General features: G+C 42.4%; 3 protein-coding genes across 4 annotated transcripts in view; 1 reads left to right on the top strand and 2 right to left on the bottom strand.

Moving 5' to 3' along the window:
• The window catches only part of cep290 (centrosomal protein 290), a 31,048-nt gene extending 13,777 nt beyond the window's left edge, over positions 1-17,271 (top strand). For both annotated transcript variants that reach the window (XM_026312521.2, XM_026312522.2), the window contains 25 exons: positions 202-353; positions 721-832; positions 1,096-1,551; positions 1,691-1,855; positions 2,093-2,200; positions 2,375-2,509; positions 2,597-2,866; positions 3,162-3,269; positions 4,197-4,396; positions 5,620-5,833; positions 6,144-6,281; positions 6,584-6,805; positions 8,334-8,456; positions 8,564-8,706; positions 8,992-9,147; positions 11,870-11,993; positions 13,762-13,896; positions 14,352-14,438; positions 14,614-14,778; positions 14,856-14,978; positions 15,145-15,314; positions 15,511-15,652; positions 16,220-16,293; positions 16,468-16,511; positions 16,697-17,271. In XM_026312521.2, the coding sequence (XP_026168306.1) occupies positions 202-353; positions 721-832; positions 1,096-1,551; positions 1,691-1,855; positions 2,093-2,200; positions 2,375-2,509; positions 2,597-2,866; positions 3,162-3,269; positions 4,197-4,396; positions 5,620-5,833; positions 6,144-6,281; positions 6,584-6,805; positions 8,334-8,456; positions 8,564-8,706; positions 8,992-9,147; positions 11,870-11,993; positions 13,762-13,896; positions 14,352-14,438; positions 14,614-14,778; positions 14,856-14,978; positions 15,145-15,314; positions 15,511-15,652; positions 16,220-16,293; positions 16,468-16,511; positions 16,697-16,941 (4,011 nt within the window). In that variant the 3' untranslated portion in view covers positions 16,942-17,271. The remainder of the gene's footprint in view (positions 1-201; positions 354-720; positions 833-1,095; positions 1,552-1,690; positions 1,856-2,092; positions 2,201-2,374; positions 2,510-2,596; positions 2,867-3,161; positions 3,270-4,196; positions 4,397-5,619; positions 5,834-6,143; positions 6,282-6,583; positions 6,806-8,333; positions 8,457-8,563; positions 8,707-8,991; positions 9,148-11,869; positions 11,994-13,761; positions 13,897-14,351; positions 14,439-14,613; positions 14,779-14,855; positions 14,979-15,144; positions 15,315-15,510; positions 15,653-16,219; positions 16,294-16,467; positions 16,512-16,696) is intronic.
• Positions 17,272-17,279: 8 nt separating this feature from the next.
• On the bottom strand, positions 17,280-21,919 carry rlig1 (RNA 5'-phosphate and 3'-OH ligase 1). The gene is made up of 7 exons (XM_026312523.2): positions 21,700-21,919; positions 20,716-20,833; positions 20,544-20,639; positions 20,339-20,455; positions 19,185-19,382; positions 18,608-18,777; positions 17,280-18,413 (listed from the first exon to the last, which is right to left on the bottom strand). The coding sequence occupies exons 1-7, from the start codon at positions 21,787-21,789 to the stop codon at positions 18,228-18,230; spliced, it is 975 nt and encodes a 324-aa protein (XP_026168308.1). The 5' UTR covers positions 21,790-21,919; the 3' UTR covers positions 17,280-18,227.
• Positions 21,920-22,476: 557 nt separating this feature from the next.
• lyve1b (lymphatic vessel endothelial hyaluronic receptor 1b) lies at positions 22,477-26,231 on the bottom strand. The gene is made up of 7 exons (XM_026311670.1): positions 25,774-26,231; positions 25,543-25,632; positions 24,974-25,139; positions 24,167-24,306; positions 23,544-23,936; positions 23,367-23,445; positions 22,477-23,039 (listed from the first exon to the last, which is right to left on the bottom strand). The coding sequence occupies exons 2-7, from the start codon at positions 25,625-25,627 to the stop codon at positions 22,874-22,876; spliced, it is 1,029 nt and encodes a 342-aa protein (XP_026167455.1). The 5' UTR covers positions 25,628-25,632; positions 25,774-26,231; the 3' UTR covers positions 22,477-22,873.
• Between the last annotated feature and the right edge of the window lie 574 nt (positions 26,232-26,805).

Here is a 26,805-nt window from a genome sequence, read left to right on the forward strand (position 1 = left end):
ACAGGTCCAGTGGGAACCTTTTTTTTATTCCACCTATCACTCATTCGGTTCATGACAGCTGAAAACATCAATACAACTCAGCTGTGTAACTGTTTCAATGCCTGTTGCTCTCTTGCCAAGTTCTTAACAGTTTAGGTCATATTTCCTGGATGTCCTTATGTACATGTTCTTATCAAGGAGTGTTACCTTTGTTGTTCACAGCTGATGAAGATAAATGTTGAGGCCCAGAGGGTGGAGCGGGAGCTAAGAGATGAGCTGTCAGACAGTATCAGCAAAGCTGTGAGTGACGCTGACAGAGCCAGGATTGCGGAGTTGGAGAAGACTGAGACTGAGCTTCGCATTGAGGTCTCTAGGTACATTGACAGTGTGCAGGCCTGCGACTGATTGTTCCAGTTCTTATCATAGGACTCAATTTGGATAAAAATTGCAATTTTAAACAAGGGAATGACTTTGGAATTTAGTTTTAAGTGATAAAATGGTGAAAGATGAGCTGGTCATAATGGGGTAAGCAGGACAATTTCCCTTTTGGGAAAAGTATCATCATCAACATATGGTTTAAAGTAAACAGGTTTAATGGTAGGATTATGTTCATAAAATAATTCATGTATTCCCAATAAATTCTCCTTCATTTTGTTAATAGCGCTCCTATGAAACTATTACTACTCAGCAGCAACTAAACTAATTAAACTAAACTTAGCTGCTGTAAATTGTTTTCTACAGGCTTCAAGAGGTGTCTGAAGTGGCCATGATGCAGGCATCTGCTCTTCAGGCCAGGCAGCAGTCCAAAGAGAGAGAGGTAGAAGCTTTGAGGAGACAAATATTGGACTATCAGGTAATTGGGTGTTTCTTTGTTTATTAAATATTATTGAACCGAGAAAGGTGTAATACTTAACTAGAGTTCAAGTCTGAACCCTTTATGAACCTGAGTGTATAGTGAATATCTGATTCACAATTAAATGGAATTTGCACTAGATCATATTCGGCTCTTGATGCAACGTGAAGTGTGTAAACTTCAGGTATCAAATCTCCGACAGACTTGGTTGCGTAGTAGTCAGTTCTGTACATATTTTTAAGTGTGTCATCTCTTTCCCTCAGTCACAGTCTGATGAGAAGGCCCTCGTTGCAAAGCTCCATCAGCACATTGTGGCTCTGCAGATCAGTGAGTCAGCTGCTTTGTCCAAGCTGGAGGCTGCCACTTCTCACATCCAACAGTTGGATGCCAACAAGCTGCGTGCTGAACAGCGGCTGGATGCCAGTGAGCGCGCTCTGTTCCGTGCACGACAGGAGGGCAGAAATCGCTCCAAACACCTACGGCAGACCATAGTGTCACTTCGTAGGCAATTTGCCGGAGCACTGCCGCTTCCCCAGCAGGAAAAGTTCTCTGTGACGATGATGAGTCTCCAGGAGGACAGAGCAAAAGCCCAGCAGGCGAGAAGGAAGGCGGAGGAAGAGAGGAGGAAGGCAGAGGGCAGGGTGGAGGAGCTGGAACTGAGACTTCGAGGGCTGGAGGAGCTCATCTCTACACTGAAGGACGTAAAAGGGGCCCAGAAGGTCATTCTCATGGACTGACAGATGCAGTGTTATCACCACTGTGTAAACACAGTATTGATCTTGTGATCTGATTTGTTTGTGGACATCACAACAGGCTGCAGTTGCTGAAAACCACTTAACTGTACATAACTTTTTACAGGTAAGCGAGTGGCACAAGAAGATGGAAGAAGCTCGTCTGCAAGAGCTGCGAAAAGGCAGGGAGCTGGTGGTCCAGAAGGAGGAGATCAGGTACCTGAAGAACCTGGTTGAAGAGCAGGAGCGAACCGTCTGCTCGCTGGAAGAGGATATTGTGCAGCAAAACACAGTGAGAGAAAAAGTCTTGGAACTATCTGTACACATGCTCAGAAATGTGATAATATGCAGGCACAAATTTGGTAAGGCGTTCGTGTGTCATTGTTTTTAAAATGACTAGATAAACACATCCAGGTTATTTGCAAAATGTATATTCTGGTTTGGCGAAGAATGGAGAAGTGTCAGTAGTGACATGTTCAGGTTCAGCATCAAGGTAATGCAGAAAACTCTTTTCTTTTACCCCGTGAAGCTTCTAGAGGAACGCCAGCTTGCATGGGATCAGCGAGAGGTGGAGCTGGAGCGGCAACTGGACCAGTATGAGAAGCACCAGAATGAAATTCTGAGTGGTGCAGAAAAGGTGGATTGTTGTTCACAGCCACATTTTTTAGCTTTTTAAAATTTATTTTGTCACAGTGTCAAGGATTGATTTTGCCTTTAAATCGGTCCTTTTTACGAATAATGCACAATTAATTATATTTAACTTGCATGTTTCCTGAACCTGCTAATGACTATATGTTTGTATGTTTTTCAGTGGGAGGAAGGCTCAGGTTACTTGCCAGACCCAGGACTACCCCTTGCTCATCAGCTAGAGTTTGCTTTGGGTAAAATCAGAGAGCATGTTCGCACCATCTTGGACACACAGGCCACCTGCAAAAGTCTTGATGAGGTATAGCAATCAGTTAGTCTTCATATGTATATGTGCACCCTATAAATGAGTCACGGAGCAGACTGTTTGAATTCTTCTTATATGCAGAAGTTGAAAGAGAAGGAAGCGGCTTTGTGGAAGGCAGAACAAAACATCGTGTCCAGAGACAAAGTGATCAATGAGCTGCGCCTTCGGCTCCCGGCTGCTGCTAACAGAGAACGCCTACTAGCTGACCTTGCTAAGCATGAAGAGGGCCAGCTGGACAGTCAGCCTGCCCTCAAACTGGCTCACCAGACCATTAAAGATCTCCAGGGTCGACTTGACAAAAAGGAAGATGTGCTAAAGAAGTACCAGAATCAGTTGTCTCAAGCCAGACAGGTACACGGACATTACACAAAATATTGAGCATGCAATGATCCTTAATATTCTGCATGTGTTGTATAAAATGCATTTGCATATCTGTGGGTAACGTTTTATGTGTCATTAGTTGTCGTGTCTAAAGGTAATGGAGAAGCTGCATAGTTACATCAAAGTTTTAAAAAAAAAAAAAATCCAAGTAAAAATACCTTAAAATTGTACCTTCTTTAAAATACAGTACTTGAGAAAATAAAAGAAGGAAAACATTTTCTTTTTAATATCTTGTTTCCTTGAAACTGCACCTCACTGATTCCAGGATCAAGAGGAGATGATAAAGCGACACCAGGAGGAGCTGAGAGCGTTTTATCAGAAGTTGGACATCCACACGAGCACATCCCTGGACCAATTCAAACAGACAGCAAAGGTACACGTGTAACCATGTCTCTCTCTGTGAAGAGTTTTTGGCAGATCAGTGACAGCAACAGCAGCTCCATGTTTAGCTACACATGATGTGTTCAGGCACTGCATTGATTGTAGGCCTTCCACATTTTGACAACCCTCAGAGCCCAAAAGAGAATGAATTTAGGAAAAACATGCTACCACCCTCCTGTAAGGCTCACAACAATGGTGCAAATCTAGTTCATGTTGTGACATTTGTATTAATGTCCAGAGGTGTCTCCATTGCATACACTTAAAGTATTACGACCATTTTCTACTAATTTTTATAAACATTGAGTGTGTGTTAAACATATGTTATATATTATTCATTAAGTTGTTTATATTCCTCTAAATCCAATTCTGTTTATTTGTATAGTGCCAGTTTACGACACAGTGATCTCATGGCACGTTAAAAAAGAAACCCAACAAATCCCTTATGAGCAAGCACGTAAATCCATCTTTACAGACCAGATTCCTCTCTGTTCTCTACAGGCTGCTTCAAAGTTAATGATGTAAAATTATAATACTCATTGTGCACATGGACCTGCTCTGATTCACTGGAGGAAATTACTCATTTATCGCCAACAAATAAGTATTTTCATTTGTCTGAGTAACAATGGAGGGGAATAGTGTCTCTTATCTGATGTCAATCCACAGTGTCTCCAAAAAAGAATTTCAGCCATTCCTGATGTAAATTTGCTCATACAGTTTCACAGTTTATTTTCCATCCAGTCATAACTTTAATACTGTATTTCTAATATAACATTTCACATTTCTTCCTGCAGTGTTTCAGGGGAAAACAACCCATTTATCAAACATGGTTTAGAAGAGATTCTTTCTTGAGTCTTAAAGTGCTGTTTGTTAAAGAGCCTGTTTGTAATATATGTAATTCTCCCCTTTTTACTTTGTCCAGGAACTGATGAAGAAGCCCAATATCAGTGTGCCAACCTCCAAGCATCTGCAGCGTCTGGCTGAGTTAGAGCAGACAGTGGCCGAACTGGACATCTCACTCTCCTCTGTCACCGAGAAGCTGAAGCTGACCACTGCTGAGCTGGAGCAGCAGAGGAGTGCCATGGAAACACAGGCTAAGAAACATGCTGACGAGATAGCAAAGTGATTATCACGGGCTGAATTTGACCTACTGCTCAACTGTGAAGATTATTAAAGCAAAATAAGAAGCTTTAATGTTTCCTTTAATTTAGTAAAGTTAGTAACATAACATTAATGCAAATATAAAGGCTTAGAAACGATTTCATGCAAACGTAAATCTGAACCTTTTTAACAATTTTAAGTTAATAATAAATAGTATTTACTCTGGACTCACATTAATCCCAGTGTTAACATACTTGGGACTTAAACAGCATGGTCTATATTGAGAATGAATCAGAGAAATGTCATTGTATTGCTTTCCTATTCTCAGTACACTAGTGGTCTTAGGTTTTGGTATTTTACAGTTATGTCGAGCGTATGAAGTAAAGGGGAGCAGGGCACAGTTCAGTGGCCATGAAACTTTCAGTTAATTTTCTAAATTGAAGGACTATATTATGGAATTTGGTTGATTGTGTTTAAATGTTCCACTTAGTGTAAACTCCATATAAAGAGAACAAACTAAGCTTGTCAGGCAGTTTAACAACTTTTAAAAGACATTACTTAAGGGAACATTTGAGAAAAGTGGGTGTTAAGGTTTAATAAACCAGCTAAAGCAAAGCAGATTATAGAGTTAAAGGGTTCAATAATAACACACGCTCTATAACATGAGTGTGTTTTCAAATATAATGCCACAAATTGTACTGATTTGGGTTTACAGAGATAGCTGGCTGTCCCATCTTATTGCTGATTGGCCATAATTAGTTTATGAAGAAAAGGGGAATCAAAGTCAATTAGGTCAAGATGTCTTTAATTTTTTAATCTGTTAGAAGAGAACTCCTGTTTCTATTTACAGTTTTAGACACTGGATCTACTTATGAAAGGTATAGCTTTACATCTGTTCAAGTAGTCAGAGTAACCCTGGCCTTGATCCCAATGCTCACCTGGCCATAACTATTCTGTTTGTACTTGACATGTATGTTCCTTGTTAGTGCATGTGATTTTCATTAATGCAACTCTACACCAACTGCATACCACAATTGCTGTAGACGTGTCACATTTTGTGACTTTTGACTTTATTTAAACTGATTCTTCTCTGTATAGACTTAACCAGGACCGAGTCAAAACACTCTGCTACATTTACATACATGTAAATTGTGAGAAATGTTTAAAGTATTTAAAATCATTCAATAACACTGGTTAGGATAAATTGTATGTTATAAAACAAACTAACGGAGGGGATTTTTCAGGCTGGAAGAGTATCATGCTACACAAGTGAAGACTTTGACCGGAGAAACTGAGGATCAGAGGAGCCAGATGGCCCAGATGGAGAAGGAGATGAACTACCTGCGAACAGAACTGGAGGCGCAGAAGGAGGCCAACGTCCGTTCCCCCAGCAACACCATGAAAAACCTGCTGGAACGGCTCAAAGCTCAGCTCGCCCAGAAAGAGAAACAGCTCAAGGTTGTTCTTTTATCAACTAGGGCTGAGTGCTCTAAATCCTTCATGTACATGAATCCTCAATGAATGTTGTGTCTCTGTTAGCTCTGTGATAGACTGGCAGCCTGACATGAATGAGTATTGCTTAACTGTTTGTTTTTTTTTGTCACAACAGCCAAGTTATGTAATTGTTCATCACCTGCAGAAAAACTAGTTCGTCTGGTTTATACCCAGAAAAAGTGCGTGAGAAAACCAGTAGTCCATGCAGAAAAGGATTATGTTACATTAACTGTAAAATGAGTTCTGACCCCCACTTTGTTCCCTCTTTTTGCAGGCTCTTAGTAAAGCTTTGCTGGAGCTGCGGGCAGAGATGACATCTGCTGCAGAGCAACAAGTAATAGCTAGTGCTGCACAAAAAGAAGAAAGCCTCAATGTACAGATGCTGGTTGACAGACACACTAAAGACCTAAAGGTGAGATCCCTAAATCATCACAAACCCATTTTTTTATTCACAGTAGAACACAGAAAACCTATCAAATGTTTAAAATTAGAAAATGTACCATTTTAAGAAAAGAATAAGGTCATTTTGAGGGAAATATCATACCATTAGATATTGTATACACAGACAATACCTGTTAGTAGCAGGAGTTCTTTTTGTCCATAAGAAAAAAATATACAAAATCACAGACTTCTCTGAATTGAAAAGACCATAAATCCCTCATATCCTATATGCATATCATATTGAAGAGAGTTTATCTTATTTAATCTCCAAAGGTCCGAGTGCAGGAGCTAAATGAAGAACTTCAGGCTGCAAAGGAATCTGCCAAAGCAGCCAGAGGCCGAGAGAACACCCTGAAAGAAGAAGTGGATAGCCTGAACCGGGACCTCCAGAAGAGTCAGAAAAGCTTGAGGCATCTGCAAGCTGAAAAGGAAGAGAGGGAACAGGAAATCCAGGAGCTTAAGCAGCAAATCAAGAGGCTCAGCAGCGCCCTGCAGGTAAGTCTCTTGCAGCAACTAATCAATATTTTTACACACACACATACACACAACTGTTCTGATACAGGTCGGAGGGACTTTTGGGGATTTGACTCCATCCTGGGCCGTTTTGTAACTGCGAGCGATATAGACAAGCAGGTGGTACTATGGTCATCTCTGATAATTTTTGATGCTGTCAGAAACAGCCACATGACTATCAGCATAACATCATCAGCATCAGTGGCCAAAGTCCTCTGACTCAGGCAACACATTCAGAAATCAAAATACCAAACATGCCTGTGGTAGTACAAAGGTATGTCTTTTAGGGCTGCACTGATTACTCGAATAAATTGATGAATTTGATTACAAAAACATTTAATTACTATCACTTGCGTTATCGGACCTGCCACGCCTAGGATTATTGTTCCACACGGACCGTAATCACTGTCGCACAACGCATTTAGAAGTTGGCGCTATGGCCGAGAGCGAAACCGTCGGTAAAAGGCAGAAAATGTCCAAAGTTTGGGATCATTTCAAACTTAAATAAGACGACAACACGGTGCAATGCGTGTACTGTAAAGTAGAACTGGCGAACCACAACAACACTTCGTCAATGCCTCAACATCTGAACAGAAAACATCCGGTTGTGAACAGATCGACTCATGCAGCGGAGCCGACACACGGTAACGCCGTTTTATGGTAACATGGCGTTTACACAACAGTCTTGTTTAAAAACGCAAAAGTCAGTTTTAACCGGTTACTCGAGTAATCGTTGAAATATTCGGTAGAATACTCGACTCCAAAAATGATCTATAGGTGCAGCCCTACTGTCTTTGTAAAACTTGCATCTTGAGGAAATGGTAACTGAATAATCATAATAGCAGCCAAAGGAAGCAGTTGGTAGGTCGCAGCTCCTGGACGCAGGAGACAGTCTGTGATTATCTGTAGCCTATGTGACGTGTCAATTTCCTGTAGCCAGTGTCACTAGCCAAACATGTACCCATGTTATTCATGTAAAATGTACACACCTACCTACTGAGTCCTTTGGCCATTATTCGGTTAACATTTCCCTAAAACTGCAAGTTTTACAAGGACATACCTTTGTACTACCACAGGCAACAGGCAATGTCTATTTTTTAACTTCAATATGTGGAAATCGAGCCACATTTAACAGGGTGAGCGCTCCTGTTAGCCGTAATCGGTCTCCAGGCGGAAATAGCAGCTGACCAATAAGAATGAAGTGCAGTAACAGTCACTCAAAAGTACCTGGCCAATGAGGACACAGTCCTGTGGCACCTGCCCCCAGAGACTTTTTGTGCCATTTAAAATTGAAACTGGAAAAAATTAGTCTTGAAACTTAAAAAATACTTATTTACTTTGAGTGTCCTCCTTTCTGTTCCGTACTTATTGTCTTATATCTCATATCTTTCAGGACTTTAACATAATGCCATGTGCTGTGACACTAACCTTTGCAGTGGTAGTCCCTTGCATTTCTCATCAAGTCAAACAGAGTGCTGTGAAAATCTTATTGTCTGTATTTGGCATTTAGAACCAACCAGAGCCAGATGGGAAGGCACTAACCGTTGAGAATCTGCAGAAGAAGATCAGGAAGCTGGAGTCTGACTTAGAGAAAAGAGCAGACCTGAAAAATATCAAAGATGATTCTGGAAAGGTTTGGCCATCAGTGCTATCAACATCTGACATGTTATTTTATTTAAGTATTATTGATATTAGCGTTACTGTCATGTTATGTTGTTGTATGACTTGTGTGTCTGACAGACTAAAGAAGAAATTGTGCGGTGGGAGGAGGGTAAAAAATGGCAGGCCAAGATGGAGAAGGTCAAGAACTCACTGAAGGAGAAGGAACGAGATAATGAATCTTTGTTGAAACAGCTCAGCACTTCTAAAGAGCTCTACGGCAGGTCAGAGTGTGCAAACTTCCAAATATAGCGTAATGTCAGTAAACTACACACAGTGCAGCTCTTTATCCTACACTGTTAGACCATATAACTGGGACTATTGCAGTAACAACAACATTTATAATAGAAATAAGGAATGCAAGCAAATTATTTTCATTATTGATAATTCTGCCGGTTATTTTCTTAATTATTTGTTTAGTTTATAAAATGATCCAAGACACCAAAAACCATTTTCTATTAGCTTTGGATACCGTTGTATTTCCATTCTCTGTTTTATTGTGCATGCAGACTGGAGCAAGAGAAGAGTGCACTGCAGAAAAAGCTGAAGGCCCGAGGTGTCACTGCTGATCAGGTGGTGGGGCTGCGATCCACTGAAATAGAGAAAGAAATGGAGGAGCTGAAGAAAAAAAACTCCGACCTGGAGACACAGATCCTCACCATAAGGTATTTATCAGTCTTACAAAATCTGCTTTCGTTCAGCATGTCCTGATTTTAGTGCCTTGTTTTGGATTATTTTTACAGCTGTGGCAGATCTAGAGATTTTTAGATGTAGTAGGAAAAGGTTTTGGTAGGGTGGCATATGTGGGTCCTCATACACAGTAAAAAAAAAAATAAAAAAATCCTGTCAGTTTAACACAGTTTTATTTGTTTTTAGCCAAAACAGGACACTATGTGACTAAATTATAATGATAGGTCCATAGTTAAGAACCAACTGCAACAAAAGTCAGTACTTCTGTTCCTTTCTTCTTATTTTTAAAATTTTGTGTGTCTGCTTTTATTTGTGATGACTGAGATTTGATCCTCCGGGATGTGGATGATAGTAATCTTTAACAAATCTGTGGGGAGGTGTTCTGTGATTCGTTACAGATGATTCCAGGCGTTATATTGAGATTAAGTTAGAGGACATACTTGGCCTGTAGTGTAACTTTGTTATCCGTTATAAAGTTGAATTTTGCAGTCTTTGCCATCGGGATGTTGTGCAATTCCTCTCCTGCTGAGCTTCTTGAGACTAAGAGTCAGTATTTGGATGTAAACTTGCATTCATAATGCCATCTGTAAAGGTCATCATTCCACCAAACATGCTGAACCCCATCCCAGTCCAAGCTCATTTGTTTTGGTTTCATCTGACTGAAGAATGTGCTGCTGATATTCATCAAGCTTTTTCTTTTTTTTTTTTACTTAACAGTTGTGTGAAATGTTCTTCACACTAACTGATGACCCATTGAAATGCACATTTCCACAGATAAACTTTGCTGTGACCAGACAGATGTCAAGTCTGATGCACTTAGTCCACTTCCAGTTTCTGCTCCTTCTGTAATTAGTAGTATGGCTCTTCAGGCACTCTCACCTTTTATCAAGTCTCTCATATGGTTTCTGGTTTCTTACATTCACAGATTCTTCTTTACCATGTGTGTACATTAGACATAACCCAAACCAAAACTGAGAAACATGTGTTGAGAAACTCGTTTGTGCAGTTATCAGAAATCACAGGTGTACTCACTTCTGTTGCACTTCAGAGACTTTTTCAATGTAGTATAAATTATTTGGATTCAATAATACATACACTATATTGCCAAAAGTATTCACTCACCCATCTAAATAATTGAATTCAGGTGTTCCAATCATTTCCATGGCCACAGGTGTATAAAATCAAGCACCTAGGCATGCAGACTGCTTCTACAAACATTTGTGAAAGAATGAGCCACTCTCAGGAGCTCAGTGAATTCCAGCATGATACTGTGATAGGATGCCACCGGTGCAACAAGTCCAGTCGTGAAATTTCCTCGCTACTTAATATTCCACAGTCAACTGTCAGTGGTATTATAACAAAGTGGAAGCGATTGGGAACGACAGCAACTCAGCCACGAAGTGGGAGGCCACGTAAAATGACAGAGCGGGGTCAGCGGATGCTGAGGCGCATAGTGCGCAGAGGTCACCAACTTTCTGCAGAGTCAATTGCTGCAGACCTCCAAACTTCACGTGGCCTTCAGATTAGCTCAAGGGATGGGATACCATGGCTGAGCAGCTGCATCCAAGCCATACATCACCAAGTGCAATGCAAAGCGTCGGATGCAGTGGTGTAAAGCATGCCGCCACTGGACTCTAGAGCAGTGGAGACGCGTTCTTTGGAGTGACGAATCACACTTTTCCATCTGGCAATCTGATGGACGAGTCTGGGTTTGGCCGTTGCCAGGAGAACAGTACTTGTCTGACTGCATTGTGCCAACTGTTTGGTGGAGGTGGGATTATGGTGTGGGGTTGTTTTTCTGGAGCTGGGCTTGGCCCCTTAGTTTCAGTGAAAGGAACTCTGAATGCTTCAGCATACCAAGAGATTTTGGACAATTCCATGCTCCCAACTTTGTGGGAACAGTTTGGAGATGACCCCTTCCTGTTTCAACATGACTGCACACCAGTGCACAAAGCAAGGTCCATAAAGACATGGATGAGCGAGTTCGGTGTGGAAGAACTTGACTGGCCTGCACCTCAACCCAATAGAACACCTTTGGGATGAATTAGAGTGAAGACTGCGAGCCAGGCCTTCTCGTCCAACATCGGTGTCTGACCTCACAAATGCGCTTCTGGGAGAATGGTCAAAAATTCCCATAAACACACTTCTGAATCTTGTGGAAAGCCTTCCCAGAAGAGTTGAAGCTGTTATAGCTGCAAAGGGTAGGCCAAGGTCATATTAAACCCTTTGGATTAAGAATGGGATGCGTCTAAAGGCAGATGAGCGAATACTTTTGGCAATATAGTGTATGATTCAATACCCTTTACTTACTTTGATTTTAAGATGGTATAATATTTAATCCTGTGACATTTTAGTGGTGTGACATGGGGTATAAAGTTGTGTTGTGTACTGTAATATCAGTGATTTACATAGAGCGTTTCATGCAACAAGATGCATTTCATGAGTGTTGAAGATTGAGTCTAAACTGAAAACCCTACAGAATTTTTCCATGTTTCTTTTATCAAAATTTCCTGAAATTCTTCTAAGTAATTAGGAATATATTATTTAATCTTATCATTATTGCATATATGTGGTCATTCTTTTGGACTGAGAAGCAGTTACACATCTTTAGGCAGAAATTTCACATAGTTCTTATGCTGCAGAGAATCACTTGGGTTTTCTGAGGCCACAGAACATTGTTCTTTATTGAACCTGCAGGCAGCACCAGGCTTTACCTCGTGATGATGCCATGGAGAATCTGATGTCGAGGAACCACTATCTGGAGGAGAGAGTACGCAACTTAGAGAGCCAGGTGTCCAAAGAGCCTCCGTCAAGACCTTCTGTAAGTGCTCACCATACACAACTTCAATACATCTGCTGGGATTTGTCAGAGATGGTCTAAAATCACAGACTGACACCAATTCATCACCTAAGACTACAGCAATTAGTTGATCAGTCGCTCTGGAAAAACATTTCACGCCAACAATCTTTTTTTTTTTGGATTGTGATAGCTTATGACTGGTGCAAAGATTTTAAAAAGCACATAATTAGTTAATTAGAGGTGACCTGTGTCTAGGAAAGGGGGTACCAGCTCATTGTAGTATAAACACACCTGTGTCTGGAAGGTCTGTTTTTGTTGTGTTCATGTTGCAATGCCTAGACTTAGATTTAGACATTAGAAATTTGTATATATGTCTTCTCTTTAAACTTTTCTCAATCAAATCAATTAATTCTTTGAAGCAATTATTGGATCCTGTCCTATATACATTTTACAGAGATGGCAATACCTCACATATATTGCAAAGTATACATCAGGCAGTCAGTAGTGCATATCAGTAAATGTAGTGAAAAAAACCTGTTCACCCCTCTCTGTGATGTAGTGCTGTCGTAGTATCCTGAGTTAAAGGTGTTTTTCTTTTGCTGTCACTCTGTTCATCATTCTTTAATCTCTTTCTCTGTGTGGATTTCCTCTGGATTTAATCTGATCCATGCCTGTAAAGGTGAAAAGCCGCTCCTCCCAGACTTTGAGGGGGATTTGTTCTGTCACATTTGATATTGTGGATGGGCCGTGTGAAGGGAATACTGCACCCTGTCGGACTGAATCCTCCAGCCGCTCTGCCAGCCCCGAAGCTGTTGATTATCAGAGAGAGGAAAAGCAAAGCGAGAAAGAGACTCAAACCAGCTTTAGTGGAGCTGAGGATGTTTGCATTGAACAAGAGCAATTGAGCACTGATACGGCAGAAATCACAGCAGCTACCAAGCCACATGTAACAGGAGAACGTGATAATGCTCATGTTAAAGACGAGGGGGCGCAATCCGAAGCGGATCATGTAGAAAATACACAAGGCATCACGTGTGTTTCTAATCTTGATGTATTTGAAGAAAAGGAAGAAAACCTCCAGCTTCCTCAACCACAGACCACAAAGGGTATAGAGCCTGAGGCTGATGATCCACCAGAAAGAGCAGAACCAGCATCAGTTGACTCGTCCTCTGAGCCAGCCCCCACAGCAACAGGCAGTGAAACAGGTGCAGCGCTGAAAAAAGAGGGTTTTGCTGGTGAAGATACAGATCGTGATGACACAGGATGCAGGGCAGAAAAGCCACCAGGGGCTGTGGAGCAGTTTGAGCTAAAAGATGAAGCTGGTGAGACAATAAAGGAGGAAACGGAGGAAGATCACCCTGAACAGTCCTGCTCAGTCGAACTAGACATGTACTCTAGCAAACACAGTAAAAAAATGGAGGAGCATGGACAAAAACGAGAGCACAGATTTCTCAGACATCTGAAGGTACTCCAGTCCAGGCCTCTATAGTCACCCAGCTGAAGTGATAGCGTTTGCAGTAGGTGCTGCAGAGCAGAAGTGTGGTGGTAAAAGTGAGTAGTAAGCAGCCTGTCAGTGTGATGTTGTGTTCCTCCCCTGCTTTGTCCTTTATGGACTAAAGGCTTGGGATGTCACCTGTAGGTGTAGGCAGTTCTGTCACCCTGTGACACAGACACTTATTTCAAATAAAGCTGTTTTTACGCTCCTTTAGAGCTTTTGTATTTGAAGGTGCAATGTTTTGTTAACGTCCACAGCAGTTACGTTAATCTCTTCATTGATTTCCTTCTCTAGACCTCAGGACGAGGCACTGGGTCTCCCTCACAGAGAGATCAGGACCTCCAAAAAGAGAACCTCAAGCTGGCCTCTGAGAACCTGGAGCTGCGCTTTCAGCTGGAGCAGACCAACAAGGACTTACCAAGACTCAAGGTAAATGCAACTCTAGACGAGAGCTGGGTGTTTTCTCAGCGCTATACCAGTGCTTGATGTCATTGCTGACTGTGAGTTATCTTTCACTTTCTTGCCAAGAGTTAGATGAAAAGGTCTGAGATACGTATAACAAGCAAGGTGCAGAGTTGAGTTGTTGCTGAGAGATGGATTTTGTTCCCTTTGGACAGAGCCAGACAAACTTTCCCTCTGTTTAAGAGTCTTTGTGCCAAGTTGATGTTGCTGCCAATAAGCAAAACAACAAAAGTGAAAGTGTTGTTTCAGAGTGTACAAGACCCGTACATATGAGCTTAACATTAACAAAACCCACAATTAAAATGAGCTTTTAGTTAAAAGTGACTTCATTACATTTGAAAATTATATAAATATAATACTGATTTGCAACTTATGTGTTTTGTCATCGTGTTACATTATTTTACCGTTTCTGTTCTTCACAGAATCAAGTTGCAGACCTAAAAGAGATGTGTAGTGCACTGAAGAAGGAAAAGGCAGAGGTGGAAAAGAAGCTGGCCCATACTCGTGGAGTAAGTGAACCTAAAGTTACAGTTCTTTCTGTAAATAATTATTTTAAAACGACTGGACAAATAATCACACACAAAGAAAGTGTCAGACAGCAACAGGTCCACTGAGGGTTTCTGTTGGAACTGAATTCACCAACCACATGTAGATCTTTAACCTGGTATATAACGTGTCCATCAGGCTGGCCACAGCGGTAAAACAGTGCCTGAACTTGAGAAGACCATTGGGTTGATGAAGAAGGTGGTGGAGAGGGTGCAGAGGGAAAATGACCTGCTAAAGAAATCCAGCACTTCTGTAAATCAAGACAAAGTCGCTGCGTTGGAGCAGGAAAACAAAAAACTCAAGGTTGTTGTCTTTTCCTACTGGACAAACACATTAACTTCTCTGTTGTGTTACTCTCGCTGACAGTAAATATCTTTTAGGCCGACTATGAGAAGCTGAAGAGTGAAAGCGAAGCTGAGCTGAGGTCTAAACTTGAATCTAAAACTAAAGGACTGGAGAAAATCGTGATGGAAAATGAACGTCTTCGCAAGGAGATAAAAAGGGTAATTACACATCGTTCCACAACACAGTACTATGTGAATATTCAAAAAGTAGGTCGTGGAAGTTTTCCTCAGCCTGTCTATATTATTAATGGCAATTTGAATGGTTTATTTTGTGAACCTAAGCCAAGAGAGTAGTTATCTTCTAATTGACAGTCTACTGTCCCAGGAAACGGAGGCCTCGGAGAGGCTGAGGGTGACAAAAACAAGTCTGCAGGTGAACAACGACAAGCTTGAGGCAGAGCTGGAGGAAACCAAACAACGGCTTCACGCGGCTCTGTCCAAACCCATCACAGAGGCAGTAGGCACTAAGACCTGGAAGGCATCTGTGGTAACAAGGTGAGCAAACCTTTTCCTCTTATTTATTAATACCAAGTGGGATTTGCTGCTCCCAAGCTTTCATGAACCGGGTAAGAATGTGGTTCGTTTGTCAGCAACAGAACTCGTCAGCTCTGTTTACTGTATGTGGGGCAGGGTTCAGGCTGCATGTAGTTTGCAGTGTGTGAGCCGGTGGTTGCTTCTCTTCTACCTGCAGGATGTTTGAGAACAAAATGAAGGAGCTGGAGAAGGAGCTCTCCCAGAAGACCTCCAGCCTCTCTGAGCTCAAACAGCAGCTGAGGGACGTGACTGCACGTGAGGAGAAAGATCAGATGAGCATCCGGCGTCTTGAAGATCAGGTTCATTTTCATTCTTCATTAACAGCACTGCTCCTGAGGGTAGGTTACAGATTTGTGATTTGGCTTCAGGCTCGTCTCTTGACAGAATCACCTAAATGCATTTTTCCTGAAAGGCTTTTCTGTAGTAGGTGTAATTATTATTATTAGATTGTGTCAGTGGTCCAAGGTGGTGATATTATTCTATCACGAGTCATTTCAAACCACGTTTTGGAACAAATAAGAAACTTCAAATGGCAAATATGTTTTTATTTACAAAAATCTGGTATTTTTAAATCATAGTGAAGATCAGCAGCTGACCTAATTGTAGTCATTAAAGGTCAAGCTCCAAAGCTCTGTGGGTCCAACTCAGTAGTTTTGTTTGACCCCCCGATCCCAGTCCCAGTTTGTGACACAGCTTCACTGTTCAAATTCCAAGTCAGAGCAGAAATAATCCATCATGAAGGCTCATTTCCTTCACAGAAGACAGTATACAACTGTTTTCACAGGACGGGTAGTCATGGGAGTCCATGGTTTTACTGTCCTGCATCAGTGTTTTGAAAGTGCTGTAAATAGTTTGTCATTTCTTAGGTTGACATGTTAAAACGTTTTCCTGCTGCTGCAAAGACGGATACAGGACTCACCAAGGAGCTACAGGCAACGAGGTACGTCAAACTAATAAATTAAGAATCAACGGTGATGCTATAGAAGTAATATTATACTGTACATCATTAGCAGCCTTCCTTAGAATTATCAATCAATGGAAACACCATCACTGTATAATAAGATAATAATAATAAACCTGAACTGTTACATCTTTTGATTTGTCTTGTCCTAAGACTGGTCAACAGTGAGCGACATGGCGAGGTGTCCTCTAGACCAGGTGAGTCTGTGAGAGTCATAATGCTGCTGTTCTGTCTCATCAGTGTGTTTGTTTAAATCTGAAAACATATCGGCAAAGAATCATTCCTTACAAACCTCTTCAGAAGATGTTCAGTAGCCAAAGTGCTAAAAGTAGGCAAGTGGACTTTCTTTGACTTTTTTTGTTTCACCTTTCTGTTTTCTTAGATCACAGGAAGCTGGAAGAACTTCTCCAGGCAGCAGAGACTGAGAAAACAAAACTACAGAGTGAGGTTCAAAAGCTGAGGAAAGAACTGGAGAACTTCGACCCGGCGTTTTTCGAGGAGATCGAGGACCTGAAGTACAACTACAACTTAGAGGTGAAGAAGAACATTCTGCTGGAGGAGCAGCTGAAGAAGGTGTGTGACCAGTTTGGTGTAAATCCTGAGATGCCCAGTGTGTCCATCAGTTAACTCAGGGGTCCTGTGCCTTTTAGAAACTACACCTGAATGTGCTTCGGTCGTTTAGTCTGGAAAACGTTGACACATTCAGGCTGCTGATAAAAAGCAGGACAAAACTAATGGTCCAAATGTTTTTACTGAACTCAGGTAACACTGTCCAGCTCTTAGAGCAGAGTGAACGTTAAATGTTAAAGTCAACTTTAGTTTCTTCCAACAGGCAGCTCTTTCTTCTGTTACTACTTGAATCACTGACCTAACTGACCTAACTCATGTAGCATATTTATAAGACGTATCTATATTTGTACAGTTTGTCAATAAAGCAGCTTGTTAAGCAAAAACGTAGATCCAAAAAGTTTACATCCTCATTTATTCTGCACGACACAGTATGTACATGAAATTATTAGAACATTAACCAGTTTAAGTTGCTACAGGTTTACACTGATGGTGTTCTCACATTATGGCAGAACAGCTGTGTATGTGGGCTCCTCAGCGTTGAGGTCAAATGAATTTTCCTCTGACCCGATCGGTAAATACAGTGTCGACCACCACAGAACACGTGTCTGCTATAATGTGAAAACACGTCTGCAAAGCAAAGGGCAAAGTGTTTACAGGCTTTAATGTGACCCGGTGATCCCTCCCACAGCCACAAGGACACAGCCCGGACTCTCTCTAGTCTCTTTCAGGCACAAACTACTGATTAAGACTCTGAGCTGGGTTTGTGACACAGAAGCTGTAGTGGAGCAAAAAAAAGTGCTTTAAACAGTGAACTTCAACTCACCCATCTGGAATTAATGTGGAAATACAGGAAGTGAAACTAATGACAGAACCTGAGATCGGAGCTGCAGACATTCAGAGATCCTTTCAGAGATCCAGTTCTGAGATGTTTCTTTTAAAAGGTTCAGGTCGGCTCTTCAGTCACCGTTTTATCTGAAACTGTGCTGGAGCTCACACGTACTCGGCCTGAGCCGAGACACGTTTGAAGGACCAAGAGCAGCGTGGTCACTTTTTACAGACAGTGTCTCAGTTCAGGCATCCAGACCAACAAATGGTAGAACGTGTATCTCGTTCCCATCATGACTGAATCTCTGAAAGGAAGCTGCCCAATGTTTGCAAGACTTTAAAGCTATTCATTGTAAAATTAAAAGCATTTGTGATCCCCCCCCCCCAGTCATTAATTAATCATTTCGTCATTGATTTCACTTCATAGAAATAGTTGCCCACTATCAGCAAAGTGCCACATCCTTACAGGGTCACAGTTAGAAGCTTCAGAAAAAGAAACTTTCACCTTGTGACTGTGTTTACGGGTCAAACTGGATGTCCTGGATCCGACTGAAGCAGCGTCCACGTATCCTGGAGAAGGATCTGAACAAGTCCTTGCTGCTGTTAAACTCCTCTGGACTCCAGTCCACATGAACGACCACCGGCCTCGCCCCGAAGCAGGTTTCCCCCTGTGGCCACGTCAGTCCCAGGTGATGACGATGAACCTGCCAACACAACACACTGCATTTGTCTACACAGATTACCTGTGAATGCAACTAACACACGTCTTCTCTTATTACAGCCAGTTCATTTTTGAAAATGACTAACGAGAGAACTGGGTAGAATCTTTCCCCCAAACTATTCACAGTGGTCACTGTTTAAATGTGTCGCATTAAGAGACTTTACAGGTTTCACTCACCTTAACGAGCGTGCCGTCGGCACAGTGCCAGACGATGCCCTCGACTCGGCCGTCTGGACTCTCCTGGAACCAGGAGCACAGCTGCTGGAAGTTCACCGCGGGGGGGTTTCTGATTCTCACGCTGCCATGTGACACCAGGCAGTGGACTGGCTGCTTCTTCGTCCCCAGTCCTGTCGGCACACAAAAACTTTCATTTACACAATAAAAATAACAGATTTCATTTGGTTTCATGTTTTCAAGCCTCTGTTTCTGAAATCTCCTTAAAGGTTTAAAGAGCTCCAGTTCTCCTGGTTCTGACAGATGTACCGAAACGTATCATATAAAGGTCATAGGCAGCCACGTAAAAGTTAAAAAAAATATCACATTAAAGAAATGATGAAGCTAATTGTTCTGTCACCCCAATAATCTACTTTCATATGTTCCACACAGTGATAAAATATAAACAATGTAACAATATAAATGTTGCAGCACTTAAAATCTACTCAAGGCTCCACACTCACTTAGAACAGTACTCGTTACAGTGTTAGCTGGTGTTACTGTTTCTTTAAGACCGACTGAGAACAGAGCAGCTCCTTACCGTAAGGGTTCGCGTTGACATTGGTTCCAATGAGCTCCAGAGTTTGTTCCATGAGGTCGGCCAAAGGAACCGCTGAGATTTCTAGCAGGTCTTCATCCTCAGCACTGGGCCTGAGAACGAGAGCCGCCCCGATGCCATAGTCCACCACAGAGGAGTGCCAGCAGTACTGCTTGTTGTCCTTCTCCACTGGAACCCAGCCTGAACATTTAGAAGCACAAAAAACACCAGTGCCAGACGATAACATTTCTGTGAATTTGTCTAAACTCCGACCCAACATGGAAATGTTCTCAATATTAGTCGCCCAAGTTGGGGGAGTTGGCAAACACCGTGTGAACTGATCCACTAATCCCGAAAGAAAATAGTGGCATCAAATTAAACAGCAGAATGTTTTTTACATGCCCCAAACACAACTCAATGAAAGACTAAATATCAAACTCCACACAGCACCAGTGTGTCAGCCCACTCACCACTTTATGCAGAACACACAACATACACCTCAAATGAAAGCAGACACTGCAGATTCTGAAGATTCGAGAGATAGAAGCCAAAAAACTACAAAAGCAGAAATCGGTTTGCCAAACGAGAACTGTGTATAAAATACCACCAAAAGTGACCAGATGGACCCTGTGGTTGCAGAGATACACTCATTTATGCCTCTAAAACAAAAATAGGCCTAGGGTTAATCGTCCAAATGTTCATATTTACATCTACAGTCTGGACAGTTACATGATATGATTCTGCACATTCAGTCTGGAAGAGACTGGACAATATATTTTAAACGTGCCAAGAATCAGCCATGAATTTTAGTAGGTCAAAATAACAGGAAAGATGGAAAATGTTTTACCACAGAGCAGGAAGAACAAAACATGTAGAACTATATACAGTTTGGACAATCATAAAAACATTATTATTATATCTGCTGTATTCTGATGACCATTAAAGATGAATAAAAATATAATTTACTAAAAACCTACAGTAGCTCCTGTGTCTGTCGTGGTAAATGCTTCAAATGCTTCACTACCCTGGTTTAACCTCTGCCCTTTCACCCTTCACCTCCTGTACCTGCTGCTGTTCTGACTGTACTAACTGAGCTTTGGTGACTTGCTCTAACCTTCTGGTTGCAGCCAAAGATTTCACTGTCAATTTCAACCAACCTGGAATGTGTCCGTGTTCATCCGGCACCGGACGCCCGTTGTGATGTTTGACTCTGTGAGCCGGGATCCACGTCTCCGGCACCGTCTTAAAATCTTCCTCTACGTTCCATGTGAAGCCTGAAAGGGAACAAAAACAAAACTAATCCAGTCCCGGCTTGTTGTGTGACGTACAACAGTAAATACTTGGTAAGTGAAGCTCAAATACCTTTACAGCTCCTGTGAGAGTGCTGGTACTTTTTAAACCTCTTCTCCGCCTGTTTGTTGGGCTTCCTGTCCAGTCTGGCCCACAGGTAAGGCTGCCCTGAAGAAACACATCAGTAGGGTCAGACAGTTTTTTTTGCACAATCACAATAGAAAGCCGATATAAAAACACTCACCTTTATAAACAGTCACATAACAGCAGGTGCCGTCGAGTTTTTCTGTGGCAAGTGCACAGTCGATTTCAGCCTCCAGAGCCAGCGGGTTCACACTTTCAGTGGCAACAACCTGAAACCTCTGGAGAGAGACGGACACGTTTAGCCATGAAGCTGCAAACACCAGTGACAAACAACAACATTAAGCTGCTCTGACATCAGTCACATCAACATGTTTTAAAGTCTCTGAGGCCTGATGACAAAAACATGAAGCCCTGATGACTTGTGTTGGTTTCAGATGTTTATAGGTGATAAATTATTGGATGAGCGTTTTCTATAAGCTGAATTTTAGCTTTTGGACTAAAACACACCAACACACAGCAGCTCCTACACACACACACACACACTGCAGGTAGGTCAGTGTGAGGTTGGACAGTTATCTGTCTGGGTCTGAATTTCCAGAAACTGATTCACAATATGAACCAGAATTAAGTTATTACCCTTATTAGTCCCGCAATTACCCCCCAAAGTGCACACACAGCAGTGAACACGCACGCGGAGCAGTTGGGGGTCCGGTGCCTTGCTCAAGGGTCTCACCGCAATATTGAAGGTATTGAAGGTGGAGAGAGCGCTGGCTATTCACTCCGCCCCACCGACAATTACTGCCGGTCCTGAGACTCGAACCCGCAACTTTCGGGTTACAAGTCCGACTGAATTACAGTGTAAAAATCACGTGCAATTAAAGCTGATGTGCAAAAACAGACACGTGGCTGCTGCAGCTGTAAACAATAAACAATAAAACCCATGTGGGAGTTAATCTAAGCTAAGCTAACTAAAGATGTCAGATGAAACGGATCCACATTCAGACCCGGGACCCCGAGACCTGCAGTCGCAATAACGGAGCCGCTGAAGGTACCGGCGACAGAAAACAGCGGGTCGTGCGTGTGTCACGGACGGGCCGTGCAGCTTCGTGTTGAGGTGAATCAGGGGCCGATGTGTCGGACTCACCTGACAGTCGCGTTTTCTCGACTCTTCTTCTTTCACCTCCGTCAGAAAAACACACGGGATCTTCTGCTGGACGGAGCCCGGGCGTCGCATCGTGCGTGGTGTCCTCAAATTCGCCCCAAAACCTTATTTTGTTCCGAGCAGAGCTGCACAAATCTGACGCCAGCGTCTCAACGTGGACGCTGGTCACATGACGCAGCTCGACATCTTCTTCTTCTCTAGTTTTTGTTTTGTTTTGTCAAACAGTGAAGCGGCTCAGTGGCGCCGCCGTGTGGTGTTTTCGGGAACATGCCTCATTTTCTCAGCTCCAGGGATCAGACATGTTTAGAGAGAAGTACTCACATTCTTTAGTTCAGTACTAAGAAAACTTTTCTCAAATACCCTGTGACAAGTACAAACTTAAACTGCATTAAAATCCAGGCTACTTGTAGTACCAGAGGTAAAAAGTACTGATTCTGCAGAACAGCACATTTCACATAAATGCATAGGATATTATTGATCTTTTTCTAATTATTGATAAATGTTCATCACTTTAACGTGGCAGCTAATGTTAACTACTTTATGTACTTATATAATCTGAAGTACTTCACTTACTGCTGTTTCCTACCAAGGATCAATAAAGTACTATGATCATTTTCTGGCATCAGTCTGACTCTGTAACTAAAAACCAAAGTTATCAAATAAATATTATCTAACAAAAAAAGATATTTGCCTCTGAGATGCAGCGGAGTCAAAGTACATGGTGGCAGAAAATAGAAATACTCAAATCCAGCACAAATATCTCAGAATTGTACTGAAGTACTTGAAGGACTTTATTATATACACTCAGTGGTCACTTTATTAGGTACACCTGTACAGCCTGTAATGCAAACAGCAGCTCTGCCATATATTCTGTATGTTATTTCATATGAACCATATAATGCTCATCTTTACTTCACCCAGTCTTAATTACTGTGTATGTTTATTACTACAGTTAAAGGTGGTGCAGTATCACAATAACATGCAGCCCAGTCCAACACAATGTGCATGTAGTGTCCAGTTGAAGTTCATCAGATATTTCACTAATACTATGACCCAGTAGAAAATACACACTGCTTTAAAAAGCCTGACCCCTTAGTCTTCAACACAACAACACCTGCTGCTTTCACATTTACAAAAGCTCCTCTGAAGGTTTTGTTTAGATGTTTGGACTCACACACAGAGTGATATCACTGGAGTACTTCCTGTCTGGTTCTTCTTCTTCGTCGTCGTCACATAGGTCCGTCTCACTGTAGGTGTGTTTCCACATCTCTGTCTCTGCGTCGTCCTTCGGCCGCCCCTTGCACCAAAAGCTGAATGTGTTCCTTTTTCAATACGACAGAAAACGTATTAGCAACATATAAACACGCAAAAATCATTAAAAGCACATTCATTTCAATATTGAATAGAAAATCATTTTCCTCTTTAGCAACAGTTTGTTAAAAATGCTCATATATTAAACTAAAGATAAACAAGTAGAGGATGAAATCAAATTACTGTTTTTATTCTCCTGTAATCCAAACCCGAACAGCCCTTTCTGTCCTAAAATCACGAGTGTGTGTGTATGTGTGTGTGTGTGTGTGTGTGTGTGTGTGTGTGTATTTTAAAGGAAAGATGCTGCTCCAGCCGTGCAGGCAGAAAACACGACTCACGGTTTGTGGAAGCACACGGCTGCAGCTGCTGTCAGGAGCAGGAGGAGGATGCCGAGAACGATGAGCGCTGTAGGTTTAGCTGGGCAGGAAACACAAATGAACTAACGATCAACACAAAGTCACAAAGGTCACAAGCACAAAAATGTCACTCTAAGAAACACAAAGTCCAGGACGTACCTCCCAGAGGAGGCTTCGCAGAGCTCACGGTCCGAGGCAGCTCTGACTCCGACTCAAAGGAAACGGAGAAACTGGAGGCATGAGCGACAGTGGAGAAGGTCAGACTGGTTACAGTGGGTTTCGAGGTGATAAGGTGAGAAGGAGATGTAGCAAGATGGGTGGAGGAGGGTTTAACGGATGGGGAGGGGGAGGAAATCCTCGCTGAATGTGTGGCGTTGGCCGGGGGAGGAAAAGCTGAAGTGGACGATGTCTGCTCAGGGGTTTTTGTTGTTTCTGGCTTTTTTGGAGGCGGAGCCCCGGATGTTGATTTGAGCAGAGTCGGTGTCGAGGTTTGGGTCAGTGCAGGGGAAGACGTGGAGCTTTGAGGCTGAGCTGTTGATGTTTCCTCTGAATCTACAGGTGGTGAAGCAAAAAGGTTCATTTGTTAAACTAATGTTTGGAAAAACCTTTAGGGTCTTGAGCAGTTTTATCAACAGTCTGAGCCCAAAGGCGCAGACAGTCTTTCATAATGATGTTCCAGCAAAATGAAATAAAACAGATGGTCGTTGATCATTTGCTTCTCATCAGTGAGTGTAGAAGTGTTGCTGGGCAGACTGACGGTACTGTATTAGTGCAGGAAGTACCTGATGCGTTGAAGCAGAAGGCACCAAATTGTTTCCCTGGACTCGCGTTCCACGGCACCAACCCCGTCCTGCCCTGTCCACATTTTTTGTCAGATGTAAGTCGTGGGACGACTGCAACCCTTTCACCAATCCAGCCAAATCTGTCACAAGTAAAGTGCAAATGATAAAAATCAATGGATTGTACGAGTTTCTGTGTGAACCATACATGAATCAGGGAAATGAGAGGAGAACCTCACACACTTTTATGGTTCTGCTGCCCAACGTTTCATCTTTTCTTTATCCTTTTCTGTCAATGACAGCAGGAAACAGAAGAGATAATAGAAGACGTGCGCTTCTTGCTTGGGCTTCCTTATGTTTATCTAACAAATCCATCCATCATCTAGACCCCCTTAGTCCTAACCAGGGTCCCAGGGATCTGCTGGAGCCTATCCCAGCTCTCTCTGGGTGAAAGGCAGGGGTCCACCCTGGACAGGTCCCCAGTCCATCACAGGGCCACACAAAGACAAACAACCTCACACACTCACACTCACTCCTATGGGCAATTTAGAGTCACCAATCAACCTGACATACATGTTTTTGGACTGTGGGAGGAAACCAGAGTACCTGGAGAAAACCCACACAAGCACAGGGGGAACATGCAAACTCCACACAGAAAGGCCCCTGATGGGTTTCAAACCAGGAACCTTCTTGATGTGTATTAGTAGTGACTGAACAACGTCCTTTAAACGTTCTTGGTTTGGAAATGTTGAGGAAAAAAAACATAAACAGATCGTTTTCCACCCCAGTGGCCAAAAGCCTCTAACCTACTTGCAGGTCTCCAGTCCTCGCTGCAGCGCTTGCTCCATCTGAGCTCTGGTTGCTATGGTGACGCTGAGAGACAGGCAGGCGGCTGTGGCGGCGGTGAAGTTCAACGTGTACTTTCCTCCGTCGAGAAGCATGAAGACGCCGGCGGCTCTGGGGCTTTGAGTAGCAGCTGTCAATTTACACACAACAACATTCACACTGCAGCTCATCAAGGGTTCTGTTGCAAGTTCTATTCATTTTCATCTTTCCATCCCTGCAGACGATCTATCACACTACGAACTGTACATGAACAGGTCCAGTAAACAGGGACACGTATTGGACCGCAGGGTAACTCCTGGTACTGTGAGAACAACAAACACCAGACACATTTATCATTTATTGATTTTCTATCATCTGTGACAACACTGAAAATATGACACTTAAAGTTCTGACTGGACAAGGACTTTAGAACCAAAGCTGCAAAACAAAGAGCTTTAATCATTAAAAGGTCAAATACGAGACATTCAAAAATAAACCTAAAACGATGAATGTGGCTTTACAGATTTGCTAAATGTTGTGCTCCAACAACTTACCTTTAGCTAGACTGGAATCAGAGGCTGGTAAACAGGCGGCAAGAGTCAGGAGTAAAAAGAGAGTGAAAAAACAGAACCTTTCCATGTTTTCTGTAGATTAGAAAGAAGTGCAGTGGGTGAAGGTAAAGAACCAAATAGAGCAAACAGTGGAAAAGCCTCAGAACAAACGTGATGTGGAGGAAACAGGAAGTTGAGGTCAGCTCTGCCTGATGCCCCGCTTACATAACTCACATCCATAGGAGAAAGAAGCTCACAGCAGCCAAACTCCAAACTATAACGTATATAAGGCGTCCAGAGGTGAAGGTGGGACAGACATGACAGGAAACAGGAAACAGGAGCGTTGGTGAAGTAGGAGAAATAAGGAGTTTGCTTCAGTTTGTTTATCACAGATAAGGATGAAGCAAAATTATCTACATTGTTTTTTTAAGGTTTTTATCAGTTTGGAGATTTTCTGCTTGGTCAGCATTTATCTTCTGGATGTGTCTTTACTCTGACAGACAGTAGGAAAAGGAACTTCCTCCACATTGTTTCTGAGCTTCTGTCTTTTCCCCTCTAGAATCATTTCTAGCTTTTCTTCTAGACTGTGGCATTTTCCTCTGATGTTTTATCTCTAATGTTTAGGAATAACAGCACGGTCCAGTTCTGCTTTCATTAAACCCAGTGTGCAGAAAAATATCAAAGCTGTAACTCTTGGTTTCTGCTTTACTGCCAGGCAGGTGGTGACCTGACTCACTGTGACTCACTTAAATAATAATCACCACTGATGCACAACAGCAAACAAAGTGATCCCGCATGGATCCAACAGTCTTAAAGGAACAGTCTGACGTTTTGCAAAATGAGCTTAAACGCCTCTGAACCAGAATTAGGAACCTGAATGAGCAGGAGACTGAGGCCCAGAGGAATGAAAGCTGTTCTTCTCTGTATTTACACTTTATCATCAGTTGCTAGAAGTGAGGACGGTGCAGCAGGAGAGAGAGTTCGACGTGTCCTACTTTCATGACTCAGGCTGGATAAGTGGGCCCGGCTGTAAAGGAAGCAGAAGATAATTGGTCACACTTCAGTGCCCTGGAAGAGTGTAAGTCCCACTTCATCCACAGGGGCAGAGAAGCATAATTCAGCTCTAAAAGTGTGACAGCTTCTGTCATGCAGCATCATTACAGGAGGGTTTCCTGTGGGACGACACTGTAATTGAAACAGTTTTTTGAGGTCACTGATCCAAAGCCAATTACATGCACTTTTTTCTCCTCTGACAGAGCTGTGAAA

The sequence above is a fragment of the Mastacembelus armatus genome, chromosome 6 (genome assembly GCF_900324485.2).
Source record: "Mastacembelus armatus chromosome 6, fMasArm1.2, whole genome shotgun sequence".
Lineage (NCBI taxonomy): Eukaryota > Metazoa > Chordata > Actinopteri > Synbranchiformes > Mastacembelidae > Mastacembelus > Mastacembelus armatus.

Bases quoted from the DNA above. Each gene is read 5' to 3' on its own strand.
- rlig1 (XM_026312523.2), bottom strand. From the start codon at position 21,789: ATGCGACGCCCGGGCTCCGTCCAGCAGAAGATCCCGTGTGTTTTTCTG. The intron at 20,640-20,715 runs GTGAGTGTTTTT...GTGTTTCTTCAG, and splicing joins TTATGTGACTGTTTATAAAG to GGCAGCCTTACCTGTGGGCC. The intron at 18,778-19,184 runs GTAAGGAGCTGC...GTGTGCCGACAG, and splicing joins TGTCAACGCGAACCCTTACG to GACTGGGGACGAAGAAGCAG.
- lyve1b (XM_026311670.1), bottom strand. From the start codon at position 25,627: ATGGAAAGGTTCTGTTTTTTCACTCTCTTTTTACTCCTGACTCTTGCC. The intron at 24,307-24,973 runs GTAGGTTAGAGG...TACTTGTGACAG, and splicing joins CGAGGACTGGAGACCTGCAA to ATTTGGCTGGATTGGTGAAA. The intron at 23,937-24,166 runs GTACTTCCTGCA...CACCACCTGTAG, and splicing joins CTTCTGCTTCAACGCATCAG to ATTCAGAGGAAACATCAACA.